The following is a 15,318-nucleotide window of genomic DNA, read 5'->3' as shown; positions in this document are numbered from 1 at the left end:
CTATAGCCCAAGTGACCGCTGCCTGAAACCGCTGCGCATTATATACGCGGACCGCATGTACGCGCATGTGTGAATATATCAATACATGACACGGTACGGATAAAGTATCATCGGCATAGCTGCGAACACGTGCCTGCGCCGAGCGAGCTCTAGGCGTATATGTGTTTGTGTTTTTGTGAACGCAAATGTACATGTACATGTATGTAGTCTGATCATACTGTTGGAGAGTTGGAGAAGTAAAGTTAGTCAATAGCTAAATTTCAAGAATGGTTTTAACCCGGAGCCAACGAAACGCGAAAATAACTCCAAAATCAAAAGGCCATTCTGAGGAATCAGGTGGATATGATTCAAGTTTTCAGGAGAATGACCACGACGTGTGGAATCCATCACCTGCTGATGACGAGAAGCCACAACCTGACTCCACTACTACAACACCACCAGTCAGTGACAAAGATGCAGTTACCATGGCAACAAATGATGGATGTCCTCAGGAAAGACCTACAAAAGGCAGGCGGAGCAGGAAAAGGAGCAGGAAGAGAAAACTGACTGTTGAGCGTGAAAGGCAAACAGGGGAATCTCTAGAATCGTGCATCTCTTCCACATCCTCTCCTAATAGAATGCCAAAGGAATCTAGGTCTAAAAATGAAAAAACATCTCCAGACAATGGGACGCAAGACATAGATATTTCCAAACTAGTCCCCACTGCCACTTGTGGAACAAAAGAAAATGCACCCACAACACCAGAAATTGAGGAAGAAAACAAGCGTGATGAGAGATTAGAAGTCAAGGCTTTGAATGTTAAGGAGGTGTTGCAACTGTACAAGCAAGAATCGTATGCTGATGGACAGGCAGTCAAACCCAAAGGAAGGCCCAAGTCTGGCAGAACATGGAAAACAGAGCAGACAAATCGGTAATTATGTAAACTCAGGGATTGCTAACCCACTTACCAGTTCTGAACTCAAACTACATGTACCTTGTCATGCTTATATTAGAGTTACATGATGAATAGTCAAGTTAGCATGCCTGCCGTGTTGGCAATTGGTCGGGTTGGTTTGAATCGAGTAGGTAACAGTCAATCTGTCTGACTGGACACCAGCCATTAAGGGACTCCCTTCTGAGTTGATTATCCTACTTATGGATGTTATTCATAGGCAAATCAAGTCAGGATGGAATACAATAAATTTGCACAAGGTTCAAGATTGCGCCTAACAGAAATCTTAGGAATGCAGACTGTAATAAGAACATACATGTACCTGTACCTGTATAAATCGTTATCCGCTCCGAGTGGAACAAAAGAGGGTGTGTTTTTTGGTACTCACTGCACAGACGCACATTTGTAATGGAGATCAACGGCACGTACATGTACATGGAGAACGCATGCAAGACCCGCTTGGAAAACTTAATACTGTCTGTCTTTCTTTTGCCGCTTGGGGGTGCACTTTAACTCGGGGCAGATAGGAATGCTATTTCCATAGTCAACGTTCCAAATGTAAACACAGGTGTGGGGCCCAGGATAGAGATGAAGAGGTGTAAAGTGATACAGTAGGTTTGCACAACTGCTCAATTTGAACTTATGGAAATGAATGAAGGCCAACTTCTTCGGTTATAACCATGCTTCCCAAAAGCGGCTCTAAATCTAACATCAACTTTTTCTTCTCAGTTTTTCAGGGATGAAGCAGGACCGACCACTCAAAAGCTCCTGGCAGAAAAAGATGCAGCAGAAGGCAGAGATGAAGAACCTGAAGGCGTTTGAAGCCGAGTTGAAGGAGACAAAAAGCAAAGAGCTTCAGGTTTGCTCCTGTCCATTAGGGACTCGAGGACGGATGTCCTTATGCTTTTAGGAGAGAGAGGAGGACTGGCATTTGTCCCTCTTTTACTCCCAATTTTGCCTGTGCTGAAGTTAACTAAGTTGTATACATGTGTATCTCAAAATCACAGACATGCTTCCTAGATGTTTTGTGATTTCAAAATATATTGCGGTATCTCTCTATCTTTTGGACAGGATGGCGCCAGACATGCACGTGTACTGGTACTACGGCATCCCTGGAGACTTTTTGGAACCAGCCCCATGCAGACAACGCAGCATTAACTTGCCCGTTTTATGTGTGTTTTGTTTGTATCTGAAGTCATTCATTTTTTGCCAATACCTTTCAGAGAAAGAAACAGCACAGAGCCAAGAAGATTAAGCGCAAGCTGGAGAACGAACGGAAGTCAGAAATTGTTCAAGTGGTGAGTAGCATCAAGGATTTGAGTCATGTGTTGGTTGTCTCTACAGGACAGAAACTGAACTGGACTGAGTGAGCCAGCTGGTCCAGTTTAGTCTGAAAGCTTACGCGCACTTTGATTGTCTAGAGGCAATTTCATGATGCTGCTAAGCACATGAATTTATGCTAACAGATGCTCCACGTATTATGGAGCCTGTAAGCGGTAAGCAAAGCAAAAAGGCATGCTAACCTTGGAGGAAACATTTGCTTAACATTGTAACAAAACAATGGAAATCTCTGTGCGCACTCATGAAATTTTTGTGCTAAGCGCAGCAACCGTGAACTGTTCACCCATGAATTTGAGAGCCAGCTGAGCAACCCTCACGTTATTGTGAAAAATGTTGTCTTTACAGATTTCCAATCCTGCCAAGATCAAGCGGATGAAGAAGAAACAGCTACGGAAGATTGAGATGCGCTCCTTGCCTGACTCCAGCAAGAAACAAGTCTTCAGTTCATAATTTTTTTATTCAAGGACAAAAATTTACTCTTTTAAAAGTCCTTATGCAAACCTTGTCTCTAAAATAAGGGCATGCGAAAATTACACATTCAGCACTCTCACACATTAAACCTCGTAACGTACACAAACGAACTGCTTGTACTTCCTGGCAGAACTGTTTATTCAGCCCGTAAAAAATTAGCGAGTGACAACAGTTGACAATAATTTTTCACTTCCATTATGCGAAGAATGGTAAAGGTTTGTAAATACAGTAAGTATAGTAATTATATCAAGAGGATAATTTGTTTGTTGTAAGAATGACAATGACAACTACATTTTTACATGAACTGTTTACCATTGGTTTTCTGATGTGCATTTGAAAGTCTAAACTTTGAAGACAGGATAAATACGACTTCAGTTTATGCATAAAACAACAGCAAGTGGAATAAATTCGATACAAGATGGAGCTACAGGTGGAAATGTGAAGAACCTGTTGTCCAAATGCAGTCTTTTCCACAAAGGGTATCTTTTATTTCTTCATGTACATGTGTGTTTACACGTGATTGGATCTGCCACTATACACACTTAGCAAATGTACCACAAAATAATTCAATTTAACTAATTAGCTCACGGACACCATTTCATTTTTTGTGCTGTGTTATCAAGCGGTAAAGGCCACAGACAAAATTCTCAATTTTTTTGTCAATCTACACAGCCGAAATAAAGTGCACTATGTACAGTACAAAAAAATATTTTTCATTTTTATTGCACAAAAATTGAAGAGTGGTTTGTGTCTGTGTTTATACATTATTAACAATGGCATATCTACACATTGCGTTCACATTTAAAAGGTACATGTAGATCTGTACCAGAGTTTACAAGAAAAACAAAAGAGAAAAGGCTGATTCATATTTGATGTACATGTATACTACACATGTATCACACACATGGCTATCCCTCCTAATCCGTGTAAGAATTGAAATTTTGTTTACTGTATCATGCCCTGACTTGTCCTAGGCTGAGAAAACTTATATTTTATTGGGAAATTTGGGTCCGAGTTGCAAGGACACCAACTGCCTCCATAACAATATGTCCCAGTATTAACTATGGTTCAACGTGTGTTGTCCAATCACTTGGAAACAAGTGTGTGTAGGCAGGTCTTCACCTCGTTAAAGTGGAACAAGTGTGTTTGCTCTCCACAGCTTTAAATATGCCAAGGGATCACACAGTGGCACTGGCAAAAGCAAATGAAATGCACTGGCATATTGGATTCAATCTGGAGGTAGGAGGTTCCCTCATTTGGAGAGAGGAGGTTCCCTCATTTAGAGAGACGGTTGATCTAGTCACAAATAATGGCTTGCTAACCTCTAACAGAATGATGCTTGGACAAGTGTGCATCTACAGTGCTTTGGCTCAACTAAGGTAATTTTCAATATTGGAGATAGGAGTTGTCTAAGACGGGTGTTAAGTCGCATATTTATATTACAATCACAGAATGTAACCAACAACATGTACCACATGTACAATACACTATATACATAACATCACATCACACATTATATATTAAACTATATCGGTTTTCACCACAGACATGGTGTATTCTAAAAGTTTCTGTGTATACAGGTACAGTGTAAAAATTTGCAGTGCAAAGGTAGGCCATTGAAAATGTCTTGCAAAACACCAGTAAATATCGTTATAAGATGATTAATACATGATCGCATTAACCATTTGCTGCCGGGGTTCCCAGTACCGCAGACCTTGATTGTATATTCGGGTGCTTGAAATCAGAACTTTGGAACTGGGCCGTTATTCATGGCAAGGGTGACCGAACTTGGAGAATACTTTAAGAAAAGACTGAGCTGCTGGGCCTTGCCAATCAAGATTCATATGCTGTCAGCACAGAGGGCTGGCATTAGTGGAGGTAATCCGTCGTTGTTTTGAAACGGTACCATCGTTTGTCGCTGCCAATGCCCGGGGATTATTAGCGGGAACAAAAGTGCTCCAGCACTCCAGGGATGAGTGATACAATACTGCTGCGCGCTCATGGAATCTGGCCGCATTAGTAAAGACAACACCACCGTCCAGCAATGCACTGGGCCAATTTCTGGAACAAAGAGGAAATTATGCAACACCGCACAACGGGGCTCTTTACTGGGCAGCATGCATGGCTGCAATACTCGCATATCAATGGAGGTTGCCTGTCAGATAAGACTTACCACAAGGCAGTCATTCGTTCGGGTGTACGTGTCCAGTATATGATACAAATTTTTGAAGAATTTTGAAACCAGAAAATCATGAAAAAATTGTCTGGCAGCACATCACGCGTGCCACTAACTCCACCTGGCGCGAAGTGGTTAAGGGAACAAGGCTTTTCTAAGTTTCACCACAACAGTAACAGCAGTGGTGTCTTGAGCTAGGACAACTCAAAGCCTGTGTTGCTGGTGATGGCATAGCGCAGCTTCTCCTTGAGTGTGGCTTTCTTCTGGTAGTTGGGCAACTTCAGAAGGTTGAAGCAGGTAGAGGAAGTCGGGAGACGGCCCACTGGGTCCCTCTTCTGGATGCGCAGGAATCCGCGCAGGACGCTGCCGACAGTATCACCAGTATCCTGTAAATGTATCCAAAAAAGATTGCTTTCAGCTTGCAGACCATATCAGGCCTGGTGCTCAAGAACTGTGATCTAGTAAAAAGGAGGTCATGGGTTCGACTCCCACCAGGAAACTGAGCAGAAGTTTTTCAGTCAAGTTCTTGAACAGCACTGAACAGTGTTAGATAAATTACACTGAAAGAGAGCAAACCAAGCATTCAAAGAGGAGCGAAGAGGTTTTTGATGTTTGTCTTACCTGGTCATCACTGACTTCAACACAGCGTATTGAGAAGGGTGGTTCTAGGTGTGCAAAGCCCAGGAGAGGTGGCTTTGAACAGCTTGTGACAAACTGCGAGAAAAAACAGCAGCATTAAAATGTACATGGACACAGGTTGCCTGTTTTTTTGAAGGTACTTTATCTTTTTCAAATATTTACCGTTCAAGAATAGGAGAAAATTCGTAAAGTTTGGCCTTGCACCAAAGAACATAATGCTTCTTCAGAACTGGGAGCAGCGCTGAGCTTGAGGAGTTTCTTTGAAGGGAATCAATTCATAAATTAGTCTGAAGACAAAAGACGGAGGCCAAGCCAAGATTTAAATATCTCAACAAAAAACTGAAGTTGGGCCAATCTCAATCCTCATCTTTTGTATAGGGCTTTGGCTCTGTCCCGGGGGTCCTCAAAAAGCATATTAGTACGTTGTCAATGTGCAAACAAAATGGACAAATGCCTACTTCTGCTTTGCGTTTATTTGAAATTTTCAGCCGCAGGAAAGGAAATCACATTGAGCCGTGATTGAGTTGGGAACCTAATAGTAAGGGGCTGTGGCCCAAACCAGGGTTGCAACCAAAGTGTGGGAAAATGGGCTTCGGTGGGATTACCTTGAGGAACTGGGCCCTCTCTTGGGCTGTGAATTCATTGGCCAGCACATCAAACAGCCAGTTGATGACTCGGTGAGAGTTGTGAAAGCCTCCATAGTACTGAGTGTGTTTCCTGGACCATGAAAACGAAAAACATGCCCTCCTCCATGAGCATCACTGGCTATCATGCACAGAGCACATCTTGAAATTCATTCAAGTGGGTGGCCAAACTTATTAAAGTCTGCTCAAAATTGTGATGCCTCGCTATTTCCAACATCCAAAATCTCAAAGGTTATTCGATGTACATTACTTCATCTGAGTAGTTAAATTTCGCAAAAATCTGAAAACTTCTGAAGGTCACTCCTGAAGTTTTGTGCCACTTTCACAGTCGACCCCTACAGTTATTATCAATGACACAGAATCCAGCAACAGCAAAGTCAGACATGTAACGAATCCAACAGTCAAAGTCTTCAACTGTTCAGATCCAACCAAATCCCCAAACAATCCCAACAAAACCAAGCAAACATTGGCTGCTGTTGTGTGGATTTTCAATAATGCTTGTGTATCTTTGACGTGTAATTCAAAAATTAGAACCTGTACAGTGCTCACGGACAGGTGGAATGCACGTTACATGCCTCTTCGACCAATAGGGTGTTGTGATTTGCCAAATGCACGCACGCATCAAGCATTAAGAACGGGCGTAGGAGTGCAGTGCCACCGCAGTTATGACATCTCTCTAGGATCAATCTATACAAGAAGTCCTAGGCTCATTAACATTTGATAATTATACCCAAAATTTGATCGACTTTTCATACCTGAGGTCGGATAAGTCAATCTCAGCATTGTCGCCTGAGATGAGCCTCTGCAGCTCTGGCCCTGAGAACCACGACAGCCACTCCGGGTTGATGATGGACCGGAAGCCCCTCTTGAAGGCCTTGGTCTGGTCCAAGATCTGTCGGTACAGTCTGTGGTGAGCCATGAGGTGGATGTAGCTGATCCTGTGACAGTAACAATTTACAAGTTGCAACAGTAAATGGTAACAATTTTGCATGTGGTTGAGAAATGTCCATTTTGAATTCTTGGCATGCATCTGTGTGTTCTATTTATTACCAATTCCATTCTTGGATAGCTGCATTAATCCCTAACTACTTATAATGCACCAAAATTTAATCGTGAGCAACCTGAAAAATAAACACACATGCTATCACCCCTCCCCCGAAAAAAATCAGTAAAATGTAGTTTGGGAACTTGCTTTGCCCAGACAATAAAAATTTAAAAATAAACAGGGTACCATTCTAAAGGCAAGTCACAAGATATTTGTAAGAATAGGAAAAAAAGATATTGTATGGTGTTCACAAGCGTGCAGTGCATACAAATATAAAGCCCAGCTGAAAAACTTCCCAGTTAGCTCTCTCCTTGCCAGTGAGGGTGCACTTCAACTTGGCTGGACAACCCTATAACACAGATACTTTAGTCTGGTTCCTTACTTGTTCTCATTGGTGACGGCCACTGCTTTGCCTCCAGCTACCAGTTCATGTGTGTGGATTTTGCCCATCACATCTTCGTCGTACGAAAAGACCAGGTCGAGGTCTGAGATGTCTCCCTCATAGTGCTGGGACAAACACAAGACTTATTGTCAGACTTGAAAGAGATTCAGTGGTGATTGAGATAAACTGTACAGGTCCACATTGTTAACGCTTTTATGAACAATTTTCACTATGCAGGACAAAACTAACTTTTCCAGAAACTTGCATTTCAAGTTGGTCACTTTTAAAACAGACATTTTGTCGGGGTTACTTTCACAAACTTTCTACAATGTGCAATACATGCCTTCAACTTGACATTTAAAAGATGATTGAAATGAACTGGACAAGTTCTAAATCTGATGTTTTATACGAGTCATACTTTCCCCAATTTGGTCTTTTTAAGAGAATTCAAACTGTGATTTAAACTGTCATTTTTATATACATGAGGGTAAATTTGTTTATTTTATACTCGTCAATTTATGTGTTGTATGATTGTATTGTTCCGTGTTGTATTCTACATCTATTTCTATTACACCAGGAAACCAAATTTCATTTTCTTTTATACGATTGAAGGAAATGACAAAATATATCTACCTATATCTATCTATCCACCTGCATGAGTTGATTAATTACATTGTTCCAAAGAACAGATCCAAAACTGCTATAATACGCTAGATATTGCCCTCCCAAATGGTGAATTTGGGTGTAGTATGAAGACTACTTATTCACACAAAATTCATCCCTTTGTGAAAACCCCAAAACGAAAACAGCATCAGCTGCATGTTGGCTTGTGCCCCTTGTAAAATTGTTACCTTTCTATACAATTAAAGAGTTGAATTCATTTTTTCAAAAAAACTCAGATTGGTAAATATTGCCCTTCATTGCTTATTACACAATCTCTACAAAATTTTGCCCAAGAAAAACATCCTGGTTTGGATGATTTTAATCATTTTCGTCAAAATGATTTCTCCGAACTGTGAGCATCAGAAAACCTAATTGATTTTTGCCCCCTCAAGATAAAGTGATGGCTTAGGCCCACATTGGTTTGTGACAACGGCAAACCAAGTGTACTCCATCAGGTCTGACTCACCTTGACGTAGGTGAGGTTCTTGTAGAGTTCAGCATCCATGGAGGGCAGCTCGTCGATGGGGCTGTAGAGCTGATTATGCTGCTGCTCCAACATCTGACTGAGGAAGAACGATGCAAAGGGCACCTCCACAACAATACCCTGGGTGGAAAGAGGGCAAGGGGAAGGGAAAACTGTAGTCCAAATTCCCACAAAAAACACCGAGAGCATGAAAAATGCTCTGTGAGAAAATGCTGGTGTTTTACGCCCTTCAGATACAGGGAAAGGAGATTGTAAAGGACCATTACTGAGGTGTCACCCATTCTGTCATCCCTTTCACAATTGTAAAAAAAACCTTTCTTCCTTTGACCATTCCCTCCCTCTCCTGAAAGCATATTCCAGAGAAGGATGATGATGGGCTGAGTGACCCTTTCCCAAATTATGAAAGCATAAACAGGCTGTAAACTCTCCACCAAAAGAACTGTCTGTGTCCTCATGGAAAAGAACGAAAACATGGACGATGGAACAATACAATGTATATCCCAGAGTGATGGGAAATGAAAGAATATCCTAAAAGATTTGGTTGAGTCACAGGATGGTTTTATAACCAAACATTTGGATTTGGCTGAACAATGCATCTTGATTTGGAGGTCATGAACACTGTATTTTTGTTCTTGTTTACACACAGTGAAGGACGTTTTGGACACAGCATCTCCAAACTGACTCAGTGGTAAGATATCACAAAGAAAAGAAATCGGCAATAATTTTATCCTACCTCATAAACAGCTTTGGCAAGCATCTTGCCGACAAACTCAAAGAGGCCCAGATGGTTCTCATTGATGTAGGAGGTTGGACTGGGGTACAGGTGCTGATCACTGGTGGTCTGTCAACAAAGACGACAAGGGTCGCACACTAAATTCTTGTATGATGGTGTGGACACCAGCTATCACTAATTATGAAAAAAGAATTAGTATCCCCCCCAAAAAGGGAAACATCTTCATTGATGGAGCGGTTTCAAAATCCACACTCTACAGGAAATATCTGTCAGGCTTGAGGGGAATTCAAAAGCTAATCTTGCCATTTTGTGAGGATCAGTTGCCAGAATTCCACATGTTATTTGCACTCTAAGCTCACCTTGAACAAGTTGAGTGTTGGGTTGAAGACAGTTTTGATGATCTCTTCTAGAAACTCTTTGAAGACACCATCCTGATCTATGCCAGCCTCATCTAACCCCTGTCAAATCAACGGTGCAGACATGCAATAGTCCAAGCACAACAAGAACCGACCATAGAGGGTTTGCATGGCTGCCATCTTGCAGGCCCGTGCTTCTGTCCCACAGGGTCCACACAAAGGAAGCCCCCATGTGGAACAAAAGAAATGCCCTGCAAGACGACCACCACGCAAAGCGTCTATCCCTCTCATCTCATTTCCTTCTACTAACAATAAACAAGCTCCATTATTACTCCTTGTCTGGACCCTCTTTCCAAGATTTCCAGGTCTAAACTTATCTGTTGCTTTTCCACACACATGCATCGGCATAACCATCCAATGAGATACTGCTCTCTGTGTACTAATGCATGCCAAGGGTCTAGTTTGTTTATCAAACACTTAACCTCCTCTAGGCTTCACAGTACCATACAATGAGCAACGCATGCTACTCTGTCAATGCACAGTTGGTATAGTCTTAACCACTACCAGCCAGGGACTCCGGGATCGGAGCCGTATGGTTTATATGTGTGGCCGGGGTCTCCGAACTCAGACAAAGGAAACAGGGCCCTGTAACAAAAGACCGTACTCCGAACAAAAGACCAGGCTGCTGGGCATTACCGGCATTTTTCACTCTCAAAAGTGGTGATAATCCAGCATTATTTTGAAACCGTATACCAGGGTTTGGGGTATTTAGAGCAAGCAGATTACCACCGGGGACAAAAGCTCTCCACCACCGCAGCGATGAGCCACACAGCACCGCTGCATGCTAATCTGGCCCCTATTGAAAAGAGGTCAGCAGTGCACTGAGCCAGGTTCGTGAACAAAAGACAGCTGTATAACACCGCACAATCTGGGCTCTGTTTACAAGGCTGCAGGCCTGGCTGAAATATTCGGGTGTCAATGAAGGTCACCTGTCACCTTAGAGTAGTGCCTGAAGATTACTCCGTGCGGCTATAAACGACTGTTAAATGGAATGATGAATTGTTGAAGGATTTTGAAAACGGAAAAAATGATAGTCATGCCGGCCCAGCATCCTCAACGTTGAAAAATGCCGCGGTCCGAAGTGGTTAAGAAATTGAATGGCTCTAGAATTTTATTAGGTGAGCAATGACTGCCCAGAGTAAGATCGTTTGATGCATATACAATAATTTAAAATGCACAAAAAGACGGATGGACGGATGAAATAAATATGTTACCTGCATATTGACGAACCTGACCCTGATAAGCCCCTTTAATGTCTGGGCTGGGAGACCAGCCAGTAGTTGGTACCCATCCTGCAGGCAAAGGTCAAACATTCACCTGAAATGCAGCAGTTGTCTTCACAAATATGGATCTTGTCATAGTTACCGAAGTTATCAAGCTAAAGATTTATACAATAGAGATCAACAGGAAATACTCAGTGATACGTTTTTGTTATTACTGTTAAATATTTATAACATCTGATGCTAGCCTCACCTCTACTAGTCTGGTCCGATGGACTGTAATGAGTGTTGAGTGTGGTGAGTGACTGGCTGTCTCGGTGAAGCCGAGTGCTTTCTTTTCCTCGGCCACCCTCTTGCGAAACAACATCACACGCTGTACAAAACAAATTTTTGAAAAATGGGCTTGTGACACGAACTGACCGGCTGGAACTGCAGATTCCTTCCCAAGCTGATGTTATGTGACAGAAATACTGTTAATATATTTGACTTTAATAAACCTGAAGCATCATGGTGTTGCATCAATCTAGTCTGAGCATGTGCAAAAGATGGCACGTTTTGGCATATCAGTGGCATCTCACTGGTGGGGAGACACTACACATGCACGCACAAGTTCACACGCACTTGGTATGGGCCATGCTGAACGCAGACGACCAATTTCTGTTAGAATGTACAGTCTTTGCAAGTTCACCAGGCACAAAAGTTGAAACCTTCGCCTTCTTTGCCCGTATGGGGGTGCTTCTACAGAGTGCATTAATTGAAAGCAGGGATGTCACTTTTCCCGCAAACCTCTTTGATCTGAGATCTGTGATGTCTAGCTGTAGCCACAATGGCATTGCTGGGTATGGCTATGACTATTCATTATGGTGCACTAATAGCAACCTATTAGCTGCAGCCACTAAATAACCAAACATGGCCTGATATCAAACACAGTGGATTATACAGGATTGTTGGACATGTAACATACAAAACAATATTTCTTGAAGTTTTCTAGTCACAATTCCACTAATTTTGCTAAATTTGACTTTACGGTGTTACCTCTCTGTGGGGGATGACGTGCGGCATCTTCTGCAGGATGAGCGTGGTTCTCTTACTGCCCTTCTCTAGCTCTGCCCTGAATGTGGTCAGCTTGAGGTCCTTGATCAGCCAGTGGTTGGATGGGGCAAACTGCCGTCGGCAGTCCCTGTCGTACAGGAGGTGTAGCAGGGAATGTGTGGAGTTGAACAGGCTGGCCTGCTTCACCGTGCCGCCTGGGTTACCAATGAAACGTGGGCAAGTGAAGTCAAGACATATAGTTTGCTGTAGTTTGACTTAATCTGATCAAAAACATTACACCCGTCTGTGATAGTTTGATTTGTCTAGCACACTATTGGGAACTAGCCTACCTAGGATGGTCACATGACTGGTTAACGGTAGCCGAACATTTCAAAATGTAGAACAATGAACCAAGACCTTGAGTTGTGAAGGCTGAAATCCATTTGCCACCATTCGTTAATCAAAACAACCTGTGATGGACTGGTATCCCATCCAGGGGGGAATAGAAATATTCTCAGTCGTTTCATGCCAAGGAACCAGCCTGATGAGCCAAATTGGCTCGGACCAGACTTGTTTATGCATAAAACATATTCTGGCAAAATCTATAAGTGGTTGACCAAAGGTCCCTGACTGAACTTTTCACCAGACAACAAATGACCATTCTTTGACTACAGAGATTAGAACCATACTTCTTAAGAGAGATTATTCGAACATAGAGCGGTTTCAAAATGAGTGGATTCGGCTTAGACTTTGGTTTCGCTGGTTCCAGCCATTTTGAAGCAGAGTTCGAAACCACCTGTTCAAGCTCCGACTGGAACCAACCAAACTGAGGTCAAAGCCAAATCCACTCATTTCGAAAATGCTAAATGTGTCATTACAAACCTTGACAAGTCTTCTTCCAGCATACCTTCAAATCAAAAGAGGTTAGCTTTTATAATTTTAGCAAGTTGGCACAGGGTGCAAGTTATGAACTACCAACTTTTCAACCAATGATCCTAGATTGAATTTGCTCCTTGTTGAAGACATCGTGTTAGATTTTGGTTCCTATAAAATTAGACCAACGGACAGTGTTAAGTGGCAGATTGTCATCTGAAAATATGCTGACCCACAAAAGCTTTGCTTCTGGGAACACGGTGGCAATGGCACTTCAAAGTTGGACAGGATTCTCCCTTTCTTGCATGTAAGGGGAAGCTAGTGAACAGGATCGATCTACCTGAAAATAAAGTACCCTGACCTCTGGGGTATGACTGAGGTTGGGTCACGAAGGAAACAAGTCTACAAGAAAATGTCTAAAACCCAAAAATGCACGACTGCTGGGGACGCTCAGAGGCTTGCCATACCTACGCCATGCTCCCAAATCATCTTGAAGACAAAAGCGTTGAGAAATGCGGTGACGGCGACCAGGTCATCCTGATGGAATGGAATCTGCTGGTCGTAGAACTCAATGTCATCCAGAATCCTATGAAAATAACACAGAAATGCTCATTCAGCTATGCAAACAGTTCGGTGTTGGAGAGATTTAGCAACAATAGCAATTGGCAACTTTTTTAGTGCTAAGGGCACGTCAATGAAGTGCTGAGGTTATTACATTAAATAAACCAAATGATATTAAGAAAACACTTTTCCACAGCAGTGTCATTAATGATAGCAAGACTAAATTAGTATTTATCAATTGCAATATGAATCATTATCTCAGAATCATAATCTAGGAAAGTCAAGCTTAGAGGTCAACTTACGGGATCAAGTAGCTGGCCACATCACAGAAGAGGACCAGCACCGACAGGATGTTGTGGGAATCCACAGAGCACAGGCATTCCTGGAACAGCTTGAGACCGCCGTGGGGTCCCAGCTCGGCAATGAAGTGCCAAAGTCTCGGCAGCAGGAGGTCGCGATAGCTCAAACCTGGGAGAAGATGAACAGAGACCTCCAATGTTTATCATGAATAGATGCAGGTTCAATTGAAACCCCTACCCCCACTCTGCTGGGGGGGTTCAACTTTGGGCAATTTTTATTTTTTGGCCTGGACAGCGTTACTGACCATGCTATGATGTGCAGCCATTTTGCACCCACTTTTGCTTGTACTCCTGGCTGAAATCTTGGATGTGCCCCTTTCCTGAAACAAGGTACATACTCCTTGACACCCGTTCTGCTGGAGCTCCTATTGATTGATGGTGATGATCTTGTTGGATCCTGGGATGGTTTTGACTACAACACTGCTTACCGGTCAGGATGTCTCGTCTGAGTTCTATCAGCGTAGCGATGGCAGTCTGGTACATGTCGCACACGTTACAGACAGCGATGACCTCGGCCGATTGCAGGCTCTTGCCTCCCTTCTGTGTCCCCAGCTTAGAGGTGGTCCTCTGTAGCCGCTTCAAGAAACTACCCCCTGGAACGGAATCACAACTGCTATCATCGGTTTTTCACAGGAGAGAGTAATATGGGACAGACAGGCTTCTCTATTTAAGGACTAGGCCCTCTGGGAATCAATATACAAGGAAAACCTGGGGTGAGGGTGTACAGTCGATATCAGCTCTCTGAGGTATTGGGGCAACTTTCTGAGGCAAAGCAGAATTTTACCAAGGGGTGTTAACACTATCTATCTGACATTAACTTAACTTGGTCCTATTTCTGTGTCCTCTTTTCTTAACTTTTGTCTGGGTCTTACGCCCTAACTGTAATAGGTGTACCTTTTTTTCTGATTTTATTTTATCAATTTTGCCCAATTTCTGTTGTCCTGGCAGCCATTTCATCTATTTTTCTGTGCCTTTTCTGTGGCTTCATTCTTCTTTGGGTTTTGGAAGACACGCCCCTTTTTGCAACAATTTAATTTTCAACTTATATTAAACTTAAATTTAATTATAAGCTTTACAACTGCATCATGCTTTAATGTGAATGCCTGAATAAATATTATTATCTAGGGAAAACGAACCTTTGGACTGGGTCTTTGCAGAAGATGTGGGTGATTTGGCTGACGAATCAGGTTCGGGCGCCGCCTTCAGGATGTCAAGAAACACTGCCTGCAATATCTGCTGGTCCCACAGCATATTCAACTGCTTCACTACATAGACCATGGCTTCATGTAACCTAGAATGCCAGAAAATGACAAAAGAAAAGCAGAAATAAATAACAGACTCGTAGGAA

The 15,318-nt window shown here is 42.5% G+C and overlaps 2 protein-coding genes across 2 annotated transcripts; one reads left to right on the top strand and one right to left on the bottom strand.

The window, feature by feature from the left end:
* The first annotated feature begins 85 nt into the window (after positions 1-85).
* Positions 86-3,189, top strand: LOC110986370 (uncharacterized). The gene is made up of 4 exons (XM_022248190.2): positions 86-910; positions 1,661-1,790; positions 2,155-2,229; positions 2,618-3,189. Exons 1-4 carry the CDS (start codon positions 267-269, stop codon positions 2,720-2,722), a joined length of 954 nt encoding a protein of 317 aa, XP_022103882.2. The 5' UTR covers positions 86-266; the 3' UTR covers positions 2,723-3,189.
* LOC147798172 (ubiquitin-protein ligase E3B-like) lies at positions 3,177-15,280 on the bottom strand. Its single transcript, XM_087141441.1, has 15 exons — positions 15,107-15,280; positions 14,399-14,563; positions 13,914-14,079; positions 13,518-13,636; positions 12,181-12,392; positions 11,399-11,518; positions 11,140-11,217; positions 9,869-9,967; positions 9,510-9,617; positions 8,759-8,896; positions 7,630-7,754; positions 6,958-7,140; positions 6,164-6,275; positions 5,541-5,633; positions 3,177-5,305 (listed from the first exon to the last, which is right to left on the bottom strand). The coding sequence occupies exons 1-15, from the start codon at positions 15,246-15,248 to the stop codon at positions 5,114-5,116; spliced, it is 2,052 nt and encodes a 683-aa protein (XP_086997567.1). The 5' UTR covers positions 15,249-15,280; the 3' UTR covers positions 3,177-5,113.
* Positions 15,281-15,318: the final 38 nt, after the last annotated feature.

The sequence above is a fragment of the Acanthaster planci genome, linkage group LG09, assembly GCF_054643075.1.
Source record: "Acanthaster planci isolate LZ-2023a linkage group LG09, COTS_SCS, whole genome shotgun sequence".
In the NCBI taxonomy this organism is placed as follows: domain Eukaryota; kingdom Metazoa; phylum Echinodermata; class Asteroidea; order Valvatida; family Acanthasteridae; genus Acanthaster; species Acanthaster planci.
The sequence above is the reverse complement of the archived record's forward strand: the minus strand, read 5'-3'. Positions and strand labels throughout refer to the sequence as shown.

Coding starts and splice junctions, on each gene's coding strand:
- LOC110986370 (XM_022248190.2), top strand. CDS start 267: ATGGTTTTAACCCGGAGCCAACGAAACGCGAAAATAACTCCAAAATCA. Junction 1,791..2,154: donor CAAAAAGCAAAGAGCTTCAG/GTTTGCTCCTGT, acceptor AATACCTTTCAG/AGAAAGAAACAGCACAGAGC. Junction 2,230..2,617: donor AGTCAGAAATTGTTCAAGTG/GTGAGTAGCATC, acceptor TTGTCTTTACAG/ATTTCCAATCCTGCCAAGAT.
- LOC147798172 (XM_087141441.1), bottom strand. CDS start 15,248: ATGGTCTATGTAGTGAAGCAGTTGAATATGCTGTGGGACCAGCAGATA. Junction 14,080..14,398: donor CAGACGAGACATCCTGACCG/GTAAGCAGTGTT, acceptor ATCTTCTCCCAG/GTTTGAGCTATCGCGACCTC. Junction 11,218..11,398: donor ATCGGACCAGACTAGTAGAG/GTGAGGCTAGCA, acceptor CTTTGCCTGCAG/GATGGGTACCAACTACTGGC.